Genomic DNA, 14,554 nt, shown 5'->3' on the forward strand with positions numbered 1-14,554 from the left:
TAGAATTGTGCGAACACTTTGCAGCCTTCCTCTTTTTACCTGCACAGTACAATCAACGTCAAGTTATTAATGCGGAAGCATTAACTGTCCTATGGAGCGAGCCGACGTCATCAGCCGCGTCAAACGGCAGATAAATTCGCGAAGCCACAATCTGAGGCATCCCAGCTTCGAAGCTGCGCAGAAAGGCACGCAAAATGGCAAGTAAATGAAGCCAAAGGAGGCCGCCGTGCGTCAGTTCCAACTAGCACCACTCTATGGTGCTGCGTGCCCGCGCGCCGGCAAAAAGCATTGGCTGGCGTGGTCGGGCGGCGGCACGGCCGCTCGAGCGCGCCAGCTGCAACTTTATGAGGACGCGCGCAAGAACTACATTTGTGCTTTGGGATTCACAACTCATAAGAAGTGCTTAGGTGTACCCGAGCCTTTTTCTGCATATTTGAGTGCTAAATATACCCGCGTGTTACAATCAGGGGCACGCTACAATTGTGCAAACACGGTACCTGTCAATTCCTGAAGTTTCACATTTGAGAGACCTGGGGTGCAGCATGGCTGAAATGTGACTATACTAACCAAATCGTTACATCATATATCTCAAATTGATTATTTTTTTACAGCGAAATGGCTAGGGTTCCGTAGATTTTTCGTGTATGTGACCAAAAACTCTACGCTCACACTGCACCCACACGCCGCACGTGCCGGCGTCTGTAACAATAACTGTTCTCAAGCAAAAGCCTACAACAAATGCCAACTTGCACGCGCATCCATCAATGTTTTATTTTGTTTATTTACTTCAAATCTTTTATACAGGGAAGACGTGTGCGTGTAGTGCATGGAACGCCATTCCCTGCATTCTCGTCTAAGCTTGGGTAATTGAGCAATTTTCGCGTGTGTGACTAAATACTTTACGCTCGCACTGCCCTCTAGTATGTCAAAAGCGACACTTAACCAAGCCCTAACTATGGACCAAACATTGCGAGGCCTACTCGGACTCTTCTCAAAGCGTCAGCTACGGCGACGGTTGCAGTCACCTCTGGAGAAAGGGCTACGGCTATGCCTGCCAGCGGTGATAATGGTCGCTACCAAGGACAAAAGGTGTGCTCACCGGTGGCCTCGGTGGGTGTGAAGAACTGGTACCACTTCTGCATGATGGATACGAGGGCCTCAAGGCCAATCTCCGTGGCGCAAGTCACCAGCCAGCGCACCATCTCCCGACGTCGCCAGTTCAAGGACGACAGGGTCACCCGCATAACCTAGGAAACGCAACCACAGGACGGCGTCAACAAAAGCACAGCCAAGCCAAGCACAAGAGACGACGCAGCTCGCTCAAACACAAAATCTAGTTTGTCTGCGCTCATTCAGGCCTAACGAGCGCGATATAGAACTCCTCTAATTCTTTACCACATAGAACAAATTATATTGTTCTATGTGGAGAGCAGTTAGAGTGAAAAATTCGTAGTAGGTGCTACAGGGCAAAAAATGTCACCCCTATATGCGGCTTCAACTCAAGTAATTTAGGCAAAAAGCGTCAGTGATGTTGATGCCTCTGCACTCTGACGGCTCCGCAAGCGGAGCTGGCTGCAATAGCGCTGCTCTTTGACCGCTTAGTTTCTGTTTGAGGCTGGTACAAGGTGAGATTTCTTGCCCCTCTGTGCCCACTACAAATTTTTAACAAAACTTTAAGCACGATTAGGTCATATCAAGGTCGAGCGTCGATTCTCCAACTACATAACTTCATTCTATTTATTTCTCCTCAAGGGCCAGATGGGGCATTAACCAAGGAGAGGGAAGCCGGAAAAATAAATGAAAATTAATCGAAACATTTTGGTTAATTATCTTACTAATTAACCCGCTTTGCCTCTTTTCTAGTGGCTGCCATGGCCCTCAACTCGGCCCCAAAGATAAAAGAATCCCAACATAAGTTCCTGATTTCTTTTAGGGGCGAAGCTCCTTAGGGTCTAGCCTTGTCCACCCGTCCGGCGTCCGTGCTCACATCGATTGCGCTGCCTCCGGTATCGGCCCACTTTTTAAAAAAAACGTACGCCCGCACGGGGGTTCGAACTCAGGACCACTTGCTTACGAGGCAGATGTCTTAACCACTACGCTACACTCCAACGTTGCATGCAGCCGCTCAACATCTATACAGGAGAGGGCGCTGCTGTCAAATGCGTATATAATCGCATTAAACTTTGCATGCATTGGCTCAACGTTTATAGACGAGAGGGCGCTGCGGTCAAATGCTCAACTGCGTATATAACCACGATCCACACCACAGATTTTCTTTCTGACATAGACCGTTGACTTAAGCGGTGGAGATGCATTCCCACGGCTTCTAGCGGATCCAAGCTGATCCGCTAGAAGAACCATTGGCTCTGCATTTCACCGACCATAGAGCAGTAATAATGAAGTCGAAACGCAACCCGGAACTCAGCACTACCTATGAGCAATAAAAAACAATCAGCACCATCAGCACTACCTATGAACAATAAAATCAGTATCATCAGCACCACCAGAGCTTCGCCCCAATCAACATCTTTCACCACGTGGAGATGTTCCCCATTCTTTTAAATACGAGTCCACTAAAAAAGATGTAATAAAATACAAGCTTGCTCATGTGACAAAGACTAGTAAGTACAGAATGCGTGATAGGCCTTCCAGAAAAGAACGGTGTCGGAACGGCACCGCCCACACGCCCCGAGATGGCACAGCATAACAGGACAGGCTACGAAGTGCGCTACCTTCGCACCAGTGGGTTTGCTTTTGCGTGCAAGCGGACGCCGACCCTGGATAGCTCAGTTGGCAAAGCACCTGGTTCACAATATTAAGGTGGCGAGTTCAAATCCCGCCAGGGAACTGAAGTGCCTTTACGTGGTTCCCTACGGGTGCAACACCTTTCGGTGTCAGCTTTTCGTTACAGTATAACGTCCAGCGAAATCAACCGATAAAACAGATTCTACGTCAAAACATAGTGATGTAGGCCTCAATTGAGAGGGGAGGCATACCTGCAGGCCCAGCTCAAAGGCAACGTTGAGCAGGGCCAGATGCCTGGGACCTCCGTCCTGAGGCACGGCAATGCGGAAGGCATCCTGGGCCAGCTTGAACAGCTGCGACGAGCTGTGGATGTTGCGCTGCGACGACTTCATCACCGTGCGCAGACGCATCACATCGTCTATGGGAATATAAACACAAAAGTACCAGGCTCAAAAGCACATACCAGATGGAGATACGACCACAAAAGCACTCTGTCTCGCGCAATCGAGCCTAAAAGACGACAGCAAGCGAGAGAGAGAGAAAGAGATAGACGTCCTCACCCTTGGCGGCCGACAGCATGGTGGAGGCGAGGGCGCACTGCTGCACCTCGACGTGGCCCAGGGTGAACCACCGAGGGTAGCGGCTGGCCGCCGGCGCGTTCACCCCGGTCCCGGGGTCGTCGGGCTCCTCCTGGTTCTCCAGGATGGGCAGCCTGAGGGGGCACAGACGACAGTCCCGTTCGAACAACGACCTCTCACGCCAGATCTACGCTCTCCAGAGTTGTGGATTCTCACTCCGTGAGAATACAGGCCTGTTCACACATACACAGCAGCACCAACTCCCCGCTACAGAAAAAGGGCTGACTTTGCGCTGCATCAGCGCTCTGATGCATATTGTAGCGGACAGAAAAAAGGATAGACAGACGTAAAACTAAAAATAAAGGTTTAATCGATGAACTTGTGCCATAAACAAAATAAAGAATGAGCGTCGAGAAAGCAGCAGCGAGCGCCGAGGTGTCGGCGTAACAGCTGGCTAGCGAGTCTCTGACTCGCGCTAGCCAGCTACACTGCACTTAATATCTCGACCATTCGGCCTAGGATATGTTTGAGCGTTGAACTAGGGCGAGACTGACTCGGTGAGGCTATGCTGCCCTTACCTTTTGCATTCGGTATCTCGAACATGCCTCCTAAGATGTGCGAGCGTCAATCATTCAGGGTAACAGTAAACATGAATCTTGCAGAAGTATCAAGTAACGTTCCCTCTCGGCAATGCATGCAGCAATACGACAGCACCTTTTCTAGGTTACACACAAAATGCAGCGCTCGCAGTAGCGCTGATGCAGTTCTGACTCATTGTTATCTCAGTGCAGAGATGCATGCGCGAACCGGCCTTACAACGTCCTCGATGCAGAGAGCTTTTGCATAGTTTGAACGGCTGGATGCGCCGCACCTCGGGGTTTCTTCTCCCAGAAGAAAAGGGTTAGTGGCCAGCGCCATCTGTTGTCGTAAAGAGCTCAGCTACCTAACAACAGCACCGAAAACATAGCACGAAATGTCCAACAAAGAAAAAAAATTACAGGAGAATGTTAAGCTTCACCCTTAAAAATGGAATGCAATAACTAAACATATAAACCCCCCTCGTTCCCAAGCTGTGCAAGCGTTTCTGGCTTGCAACCAAAGGGTCGTGGGTTTGAATCCCGCCTCAGCCTAAAATTCTTCAAATTTTTTCTTTAAAGAGCAACTCCGGTCAGTATTTTTCCATTTGAGATTAAGCCCTGCTTTCAGCTATAGCAGTGTCCCTGAATTATGAGGTATAATTATTTTTTCTATATTGTCTGGTTTTATAAGTATCACAACAAAAGTTTGGTTTCAAGCGTCTATGTCAAAACCGAAACTATCTATTAGATTGATGGCAACATTGATCATCAGCCGCCGGCCACACGTCGTCGTCATCCACTCACCGCATCGCCCTGAGCCCCACGCTGTACGCCAGGTCCGCGTCGTACGGCAGCAGGGCCCCAAACAGGTACCGGGCGAACGTGTGCATGGGCACGCTCTCCGGGTGGGCCCCGCAGCCCAGCCCCGAGTAGGGACCGCCCTCCAGCAGCAGCATGGCCTGCTTCCGCAGCACCCCGACGAGCAGCCCGTCCGCATCCACGTCGCGCAGCCGGGCGATGAGCCGCTCCTCCTGCCGGCACGCCTTCTCCTGGGCGTACAGCCCCACCGGCATCGCCCGCTGCTGCCCCAGCCCCACCAAGGCCGCCTCCACGGCCAGCGAGAGCAGCGACTCGCTGCGGTCGCGGCTTCCCGGCACGCCCACGTGGCGGTAACGCGGGCGCTCGCGCGGTTGCGAGGACTGGGACGAGGACGACGACGAGGAACTGCTGCCTCCGTTGTTGTTATTGTTGCTATTGTTGTTGTTGTGGGGGGCGTGGGGATGGTGGGAGTTGGAGGTGGGCGCCGCATTGTTGTTGTTGTTGTTCGTGCTGTTGTTGTTGGTTCCGCCGTTGTTTCCGCCGGCGTTTCCCCCGGCGCCGTTTCCGTTTCCGCTCGCTTCCTCGGCGCTTGGTCCCGGCAAAGATTCTGCGATTGCGAAGGATGGGTTGTAGATTGAAGCGACTTTGACTGTGCTTGTACCTATTGGTAAAACATTCGCTCGTAGTGTTTTAATTATTAGTAATAATCGTCTATTATTTATTTGGCGAGCTGTAGTCACCGAGGGGTTAAGAATACGGTAGGTGTTTCGCCTACAGTACTTCAGCACAATACTTCAGCCCAGGTGAGGCCAAAGTCCAGCAGAAGGCAACGGGGGTGCGACTGATGCGGATGCACTCTTGACCTGTCACCGACTGTAGAACCAAATTTGTCGACACCAACAATGCGAAGAGACAAATTACGAACGAGGAGAAAGAAAACACCTTGGAAACTTCCAATTTTAGTTTTGAATTAGTTTTATCAGTTTCACCCGAAACGAAACCGTTGTCGTGCGTTTTTGGATGAGACGAAACTGGGTTGTTCTTGAAACTTCCAGTCCAAACTTGATGGCAGTTTTTCTTCTCAAAGGAAATGTAAATTCGCTCAAGTAAAATGTAGGCCACATCGCAGACTATACTCAGTTTTAGCTTATCACAAAAGATGGCGAAGGCAATGACACCAGCGAGTCAATCGGAGTGACGCCACCGGAGTGCACTCTGCCTGCGGAGAGCAGCCGGATGCTTTGCTCCATCACTCTGTGGCTTTCGCACTCTAAAGGCCTAAGCGAATGCTGGTCCGTAGGAAAAATAGCTTTTCTATTTTTTTTTTTTTTTTCTTTCTTTTGACTTGGATGAAGTCATATTTTCATACTTTCATATAATAATTGCCCCATCTATGGGCCCCTCCGTAGTAAATCGTAAATATGACACATCGAGAAACCGATTCGCGCGGCACCTTCAAAGAGTCGATGCGCCGTCGAGTCCCCGCCGTAGATGACGGCAGACCCGTCAAAAAGGCTCACGGCAAAACGGCAAACGACACCTCAGGCACCGCAGTGTGCGCCTCGCCTGGAAGGAAGTGCAGACTCACCGTAGAAGTACTCTAGGTGCTTGCTGTCCGGCACGAGGGAGGCCTCTGCTAGTGTGTCGAAGAGGGAGCCTATGGGATTGAGGGGGTGGCCGACCCAGCCTTCTGTGTTGGAATGGGACGTGTGGCTCGACAGGCCTGCACACGCGGAAAAGACCCCGGTTGCTCCGCGTCCCACGGCACCGCTCACGCGCAGCTTGGTATCTTCCATGGAATGCAGAATCGAATTTGGTTTTTTTTAACGCAGAGTGCATTTTAGGACTGGTTTTCATGTCTAGAGTGTCACGAAAGTTGGTAAAGAAAAAATTATACATAGCCAGGTGTCTTTGCAGAAATCACTCTAAGCCCTCGACAGGAATCAAACCAACAAACTCTCGCTCATTAGTCTGATGCTCTGCCCCTGCACCACCGGAGTGGCTTCTCAGCTGCCAGTCGCGACTCCAATTCACCCATATAGGTGGCACCACTCGCTTCCCAAAATGGGGGCTATGGTGAGGTTCGGAGATCCGTGCTGGTATACCAGTTGCTGAGACTGTCTAGTGTGCTGGCTTCACCGAGTGACAAAAAGTATTCCCACTTATACGAGGAAGCTAGGGTGTTATGAGCACAGGTCACCTCTTTATCCGGAAAACAAACACGGTGTTTAGCGTAATATTTATGCCAGGAGGCACGTTTTAATTTTGGAATGAAACTGAAATTAACCTCTATTTTAGACTTAATTTCTCGGTATAGGTGTTATTTTCGGATTATTTCATAACTCAAGATCTGTCCCACAGCGTAATTATTGAACTAAAGAAGCTGTTTGCGGAAACTTTATTTTGTGACATACGTGTCCGATCCAGGAAATTCAATATATCTTGGAAAGTTCAAAGCCCCTTTAAAAACAGGGCCTTTCATATCGCTTATCATTTATAGGTAACGCAAAGAATTGTATTCACCACAATTTTTTAAAAAATCTGTGCTGTATTTCTCTGTTCTTGCTGCCTTTTCTCTCTCAGATAATTTGTCATGTGAAATAATGAACTCCAGGCCTTTCAATTGGTTTTTGGGCATTTAGATGATTAATTGCTGTAACATTATCTCCAGTGCCAGAATAACAGAATAAATCCAAATTTTACAAAATATCGCCATGGGTGATGAGTTTACAATATTTTTACAGTATATAGATACGCTGTTCTAACTACAAAATTCCATTGACGGAATGCGAGTCAGACAGCACAAGTGTGTGCATATGTCTTTTAAAGGAACATGTCACGCATAGGATATTTTATTACACCCAGTGTTTATCTTGATAACAATGTCAGAGTTTTTCATATGCTACAAAGAAAACAAAATGAGACCGTTCTTGAAATACTATTATGGTTAAATGGCATATTTTTTTTATTAAGCGTTCATTGGGGCCTAGATTTCCGCAATTTGTATTAATAATAATAATGCAACTAAGATATTTTAAAACATTGTTTTTTCAAGTTCTAATAAAATTTGTTGCTTGTGATCTAATTTCAAATGCGTGAACAAGTATGGCAATCAAAAATGTGCAAATTATCATCACTGGTGCCAATTGCAGATTTTTTAACTAACAAGTTATAAAATAAAAATAGTCTAAAATCAATTAAACCATTCTAGCTAATATGGAGAATGCATGTATAATTATATTAATTGTGGGTAAAGCATAAAAGTTGCGAATTTTGACAACCTGCAAAACTTCCAAAGTTGCCGCCAATCCTTCCGGACTACGTACCCCAAAATAGAATTCAAAACAAAAAACAAATTTTGTTGCTCTTTTTTTTTAATTATTAATCTTTTCAGAACGTTGAGCTCTTTTAATTTATGTGCGCTGTCCTTCTGCTAATCTCGGCCTTTCCAGATCGAAGGAACGCCTACCCGCTTGCACGTCTGTTCACTGCGGCATGTTTCATTGGAGTTGGAAACCGGTGACACAGCAGCGAGTTTTAGTATTGCGTATACGAGCGAACACAAGCCCCGTGCGCTTGCGTTAGGTGTTCCACACTGAACGTGTGCAGGGTTCAAAATTGCAGTCTTAAATTCGCACATGGCAACGACTTGCATGCGCAGTGTAGAGCACACAACTCTTACACAAACGCACCGCGCTTGCGGTAGCTTCTATACGCAAATAGTAAAACTCTCTAATAAGGTACAATCCCATACCTGCTGCAGTACTACATTGGGACGATGAAAAGTGTTGTGTGCATTAAGAAATGACCGTTGGCAACCCGCAGTCGCGAGCAGTTCTGTCGTGCCCGCTGAGCAGAAGAACCGGGGGACCCTCACTAGTGTGCTTCCCTTTTTAGCTACGGAAGGGCGAGTAACGAGCTGGAGACGCGAATATTTGTACTTGGGTTACAAACGTCTCAAAACCCTCTGCAAACCGCAGCAAGAAAAAAAAAACTATAACTGACTTTAATATTCAGCATAAAGCTAACAGACACAGAATGCATTGTGTCCTCATATCTCTTTCCATTACAAATTCTCCCCAAAACCAAAACAGATGAAACAGATCGAAACACGTCGAAGATACACGACGCATTCCAAGTCGGTCGGCTCTATGCGAAGTATTGAGGCATGTTTCGTGTAATGACCATGTCCCTAGCTAGCTGGGCAGAGCGTCTCACCCGAGCCAGAAGCGCCGGAGCGGCTCCGGTGGTGGTCCCTGGAGGAGAGTCCCAGGCGCTCCTGCTCGGCCTGCCAGCGGCACTGCCACTCCCGCTGCTGCCGCTTCATCGTGCGCACCACCGCCACCGCCAGCCGCAGGGCCTCCTGCTGGTAGCCATGCGACCGGAGGGCCTCCACCCGCGAGCACGCCATCGGGATCGGCTCTGCATGTGAATGGGCGGCTCATCACGATTGGCTCTGTGCACAAGTGCAAAGCCCGATCAGGTAGGTGGCTAATCACAATCAGCTCAATAGACAAGCGGTTAATCACCATCACCTTTAAAAGTAAGTGGCTCGTCAAAATCGGAGCTGTGTTCGAGCAACTGGTCACGATAGGCTCTACATGTATGTGGCTTATCATGATTGGCTATGTGCAAATAGGTTAATCACGATCAACTCTGGAAGCAACTGACTCCTCACATCTGTTATGTAAGCCAGCAGCTAATCACTACCGGCTATCCAGGCAAGTGACTTGTCACAATTGGCTCTGCACATGGGCAGCTAATCAATATATCAGCTCTGCACGAATCGCAATCGGAGCCATAAAAAAAAGATAACCGCATCTCCACGTGGTGAATGATGTTGATTGGGGCAAAGCTCTGGTGGTGCTTGTCTGCATAGACGCTGAGCCGCAGCATGCCGAGCTTTTCGTTCCTTTTCATCCATGTCACGCTGTGGTCAAAGGCTCAAATGCGTATATAACCACGTTCCATGCCACACATTCTCTTTCTGACATGGATGAAAACGAACGAAAGGCTCGGCACACTGCGGCTCGCCGTCTAAGCAGACAAGCACCACCAGAGCTTCGCCCCAATCAACATCATCCCCCCGTGGAGATGCGGTAGTTTTTTTTTTTTGCCCTACACGTGCACGGGAGCACGTGCTCACGTGCTCGTAAGCACAAGCACCCGACGCCGGACATTGGACGGACATAGGACATGGCTAGCCCCTAAGGAGCTTCGCCCCTAAAAGAAAACATACCCTGCCAGAGGGGATAGCCTTGTGAGTTGAAGTGTCCTGCTCCGCTTGACGAAGGCGATGATGACAACGACGACGATGATGACGAAGAGGAGGAAGAGGAAGGTGGGGAGGAGGAAGAGTAGGAGGGAAAAACAGATGAGGACTCGGAGCACGCGTCGTGGGCGAGGATGAAGCGCAGGTGGGGGTCATCCCACGAGAGCAGCCAGGCTTCGAGGGCACGCTGGAAGATAGAGCGGGGCGGTCCGGCGGCGGTGTTGGCGGAGTTCCTTCGCGACCCTCGACCCCTGTGGTGAGACGGCTGTGCGTGGTGATGGCCACTGCCTCCGGTGCCACCCCGGTGATGGTGGTGGTGGTGGTGGTGGTTATGGTGGTGGCCCCCCGCACCACGAACCTCGCCTGCGAGACGCGAAAGGAAACGGGTGAGTAGATGCAGCACACCCGTTGCACTTGGTTCCGCGTAATGTTTCCAAGAAAAGGTAACCACATGTTTTTGCATGGAAAAGTAACCACACGCTTTTCTACTTACTTATTTCGTTAAGTATCAAAGGAAGAGGGACGCCGCTCGGCTATCGGCCACCGTCCTGACTGACTGCCCACCAATCCAAAACCGTTCCTAACAATTATCTAAAACAATCTGTTAACAAAGACTGCATCATATAAGAGTAGGTGCATTCTGAGATGATTACAGGTTTGTAGATCGCTTCTCTGCAGATTGCATGAGATTGCCCTAGGTGGAATGAGATTGCTGTAGGTCACATGACAGTGCCCTAGGCAGTGTGAGATTGTTGAGGGGGGCATGGGATTGTGCTAGGTGGCATGAGATTACCCTACCTAGGCAGTGAGAGATTGCCTAAGGAAGCATGAAATTGTCCTAGGTGGCATGAGATCACCCGAGGTGGTGTGGGATCGCCTAAGGCAGCACGAGATTGTCCTAGGCAGCATGAGATTACTTAAGGCAGCGTGAGATTACTTAAAGGGTAACTGCAAAGAAAAAAAAGTTTTTTTTTAAATAGCCTAATTGGGACAAGCATGTCAAAAAACAATTTTTCCGCGAGAAAAAAAATTGTTTACAGCAATATTTATTGCGCGAGACTCATTTTAGTTTGCGGCTATTTCGTCCGTTTTAAATCGCGCGCCACGAAGTTGTGATTATGTGACGTCAATCCCAAAAGGTTCTCATTGGCTAAGAGTTTGATTGACAGTTTAGATCTTGGTTGTTAAACCTTTGTTATATGTTGCAATTTCCTTTTGAGCGGCATATTTTTACGTTTAAAGAATAACCCATGTGATGAGAGTTATTATTCTTTACAAAAGGTTTACAAGACGGGCACTTCCGTTTGGATTCATACAAACAGAAGCTTCGCCATTCTTTCATGGCCGCCGAAGCCTGCTCCCGCCTGTCTCGCCTACCTCGACTAATCGTTTCGCCGAAGTGATCAGTGTTTCGTCGTTTCGTACTGACCCAGGTACTTCTTGAAGTGAAGTAGTGTGTGTTTAGCAGCTGTCGCAGGTGTTAGTGATAGGAAGCGACGCGGGGTTTTGGCTTTCATAGCGCGGTTCTTTCGTCTTCCTCTTTGCTTGCTTAGCGTGCTTTTTTTTTTTTTGTTTGTTTGTTTGTTTGTTTGTTTTGCTTGTTTGCACGTGCAAATGCTTACTTTTCGGAGATGTCAGATGCGTGATCCCGACAGTGAGCCTCCCAGCAGCCATGTCGCCCCGAAAGGAATGCTATTTGGCTGGAGGCAATCGGGCGTTCGCGTAGCGACCAACGTGTCTAGTTACGTTCTCGTCATATCGCTCTGGAGGCCGTCGAGATTCGCCCCGTGTGCACCTAACGTCCGCGACTAGACAGAAAATAAAAAAGCACTATGTCCACTACGTAAAAATGGTCTCAGTTCATGCATCTGTAGGCAGGTACGAAATCGTGCCCAAATTTATTCGCACCGCACGATGCAACACGTCGCTGTGCAAACGCAGTCCAACACGAAGCATAAAAACGGCAGATTTAGGACAACAATTCGGAGTCCATTGTTCAATTAAAACGACGTGATTTTGTTGAAAACGCCCGCAGCTTTTTACTCACGGTATGCGTCGGGAAACTTCCACATTTTGAAACAGAACGAGGCAGATTTACTTTTAAAAACGCTCCCAGCGTCCTCCCGGACCAGTTTGACTGGATCAGCTGACGACGACGGGACTTATCTGGTTGAACGTCAACCCCACAACAACCAATTTGCGCTCCGTGTTAGCACCGCATTACACACACCACGAACGTTTCAGCTCTGACGCATCGCCGTGTTGCACCAAACAGAACGAGATCGCCGAAACCAACGCAGCGCTGTCGTGAACCTTGGCTTGTGGTTGCGCACTCGTGGATTCTGTGACTCCCTTCGCTTTCAAAGCGCGCACGACGATTACGAACGATACTTTCCGTCTTCCGGGAACATCACAGGGGCACTTCTCCGGTCACGTCTTCGCCTCTTCGCTACATGTGCTCGCAAACCGCGTCAAACCATAACAACCAAAACAATACCGCGGCCTGGCGTAGTTGCCAGATCTTGCCGGAAGTCGAGACGCTGCGCCGTTCAACTCCGCAACGCAAGGAGAGTGAGGGGCGGGGCGTACTCCTCTTCCGCGGGGGCCGAAAGAGCGGGAGTTTCAAATGTGGAGAGGTTCTGACTCTACTAAATTACGTCCTGTGGCGTAAATATTGATAAAAAAAATCATTTTTTTCGCGGAACATTTGTTTTGTGACATGCTTGTCCCAATTAGGCTGTTTAAAAAAAAACTTTTTTTTCTTTGCAGTTACCCTTTAAGGCAGCATGAGATTGTCCTCTGAAGTATGAGATTGCCATATGTGGCATAAAATTGCCATAGGTGGCATCAGATTGCCCTAGGCAATGTGAAATTGCCTAAGGCAGTACAAGCTGTTCTAGGCAGCATGAAATTACCATAGGTGCCACGGATTTCCCTAGGCAGCATGAGAATGCCCTAAGTAGAATATGATTCTCCTAGGTGACATGACATTGCCATAAGTGACGGGAGATTGCCCTAAGTGGTGCGAGATTGCCTAGCTTGTCCTAGGTGGTATGAGATTGGCAACATGAAATTGCCCTAGACAGCACGAGATTCCTCAAGGCAGCAGGAAGAGGGGGGGGGGCAGAAGGTTGTTGCACGTACCATGCCCTCCTCCGGCCTCGTCTTCAGAGGAGTCTGAGGTGTCATCGTCCACCACGAGGGGCCGGCGTCCAGATGCGCTGGGTCGGAAGTCCGCATCCTCCAGCGGACAGATGTGCATGCACGACCAGCGCTCCAAAAGCTGACGCCACTGCTGCTTCTCGCTGCTCGTGCAGTGAGGGTTCAATACCACACACACCCACAGCGTACCTGTGTTTCCAGAGAAAAGATAAGAGTAAGGTTTATTCGGGAACGCAGATACAAATACCAAGCTAATAGCCCACTAAGTGTAGGACGCCTGCGTGCGGGACCCGCCACTACATTTCCAGGTTTCAAACATGTTGACAGATTATGAAAACAAAGGAGCGTTATTCTCGCTGCTGCCATCTCCTCATAAGCGCCCCACACGGGAGATCCCCAGTTTCCAGTATTTACAGCAAAGAGTCTTAGCTTCATACGTAAGTATTATTTTGGCAATAAGAAGTAAGAGCTCACATTCCAAAGAATCTATACGAACATTTTTTAGTTGGGCAAAGTTGGGCAAATGTGCAGTGTATTTTAAGCATCTCCCACTAGTCACCAACCGATTTTCCGAACTTCATAGGGACATAAAAAATGTCAGAATAATAGAGCAGTCCGAAAAATCAGCAGGTTAAAAAATTGTAGAGCCCTTCCACTTGGCATGAAGATGGAGGGCCAGCGAAGCTGTTAATTTTACGACGTCTAGGACGATGCCTAGAAGACGACATCTAGGACAACCTCAAAGACGACTTGAAGGACGACTTCTAGGACGACCTCGAGGACGACGTCTAGGACAACTTGAAGGACGACTTCTAGGACGACCTAGAGGACGACGTTCAGGACAATTTCGAGGACGACTTCTAGGACAACCACGAGGATGACTTCTAGGACAACCTCGAGGACGACTTCTAGGATGACCTTGAGGACGATGCCTAGAGTGACCTCTCGGACGACCTCAAGGACGACTTCTAGGATGACCTCGAGGACTATGCTTAGAGATGATAACAAGGGATCAGGACCTCACTATCTAATGTCAAGGAAGGCTGACTCATGCTGGTTGCCCCCTCTTTTTATTTTTTATTTATTCATACTTGCCACGACCAATGGGGAGTTTTTTGTCAACATTCGCGAACACATTTTTTCTCAGATCCTAGCGCATAACAGCTTCGCTGTAAAAGCTTGTCTTTATTACGTCTAAGTGGGCTTAAACAAGCCGTCAATAGTACCTTGCTTCAGGTTACGCCTTCGCTTGTGTTCGGCCACTTTCTTTTAGCTCGAGAATCGCTGCCTTCTTTTCTAGTGTCATGGCCTAGTGCTTTCTGCGCTTCTTAGCGTTATTGCATTTTCATTACAGCCAGCTATAAGCACATTCTGCAGTGTGTTAAACGATCACCTAGTCA

The 14,554-nt window shown here is 48.6% G+C and overlaps 1 protein-coding gene across 1 annotated transcript in view; it reads right to left on the reverse strand.

The window, feature by feature from the left end:
* LOC8036372 (zinc finger SWIM domain-containing protein 5) overlaps window positions 1-14,554 on the reverse strand; it is a 41,905-nt gene that overhangs the window by 7,712 nt on the left and 19,639 nt on the right. Inside the window, exons 7-14 of the mRNA XM_029981651.4 lie at window positions 13,137-13,343; window positions 9,960-10,355; window positions 8,939-9,142; window positions 6,309-6,443; window positions 4,706-5,327; window positions 3,306-3,457; window positions 2,997-3,163; window positions 1,100-1,247 (exon numbers count right to left, since the gene is read on the reverse strand). Coding sequence (XP_029837511.4) covers window positions 1,100-1,247; window positions 2,997-3,163; window positions 3,306-3,457; window positions 4,706-5,327; window positions 6,309-6,443; window positions 8,939-9,142; window positions 9,960-10,355; window positions 13,137-13,343 — 2,031 coding nt within the window. The remainder of the gene's footprint in view (window positions 1-1,099; window positions 1,248-2,996; window positions 3,164-3,305; window positions 3,458-4,705; window positions 5,328-6,308; window positions 6,444-8,938; window positions 9,143-9,959; window positions 10,356-13,136; window positions 13,344-14,554) is intronic.

The sequence above is a fragment of the Ixodes scapularis genome, unplaced genomic scaffold, assembly GCF_016920785.2.
Source record: "Ixodes scapularis isolate PalLabHiFi unplaced genomic scaffold, ASM1692078v2 PGA_scaffold12__126_contigs__length_90152505, whole genome shotgun sequence".
NCBI classification, from domain to species: domain Eukaryota; kingdom Metazoa; phylum Arthropoda; class Arachnida; order Ixodida; family Ixodidae; genus Ixodes; species Ixodes scapularis.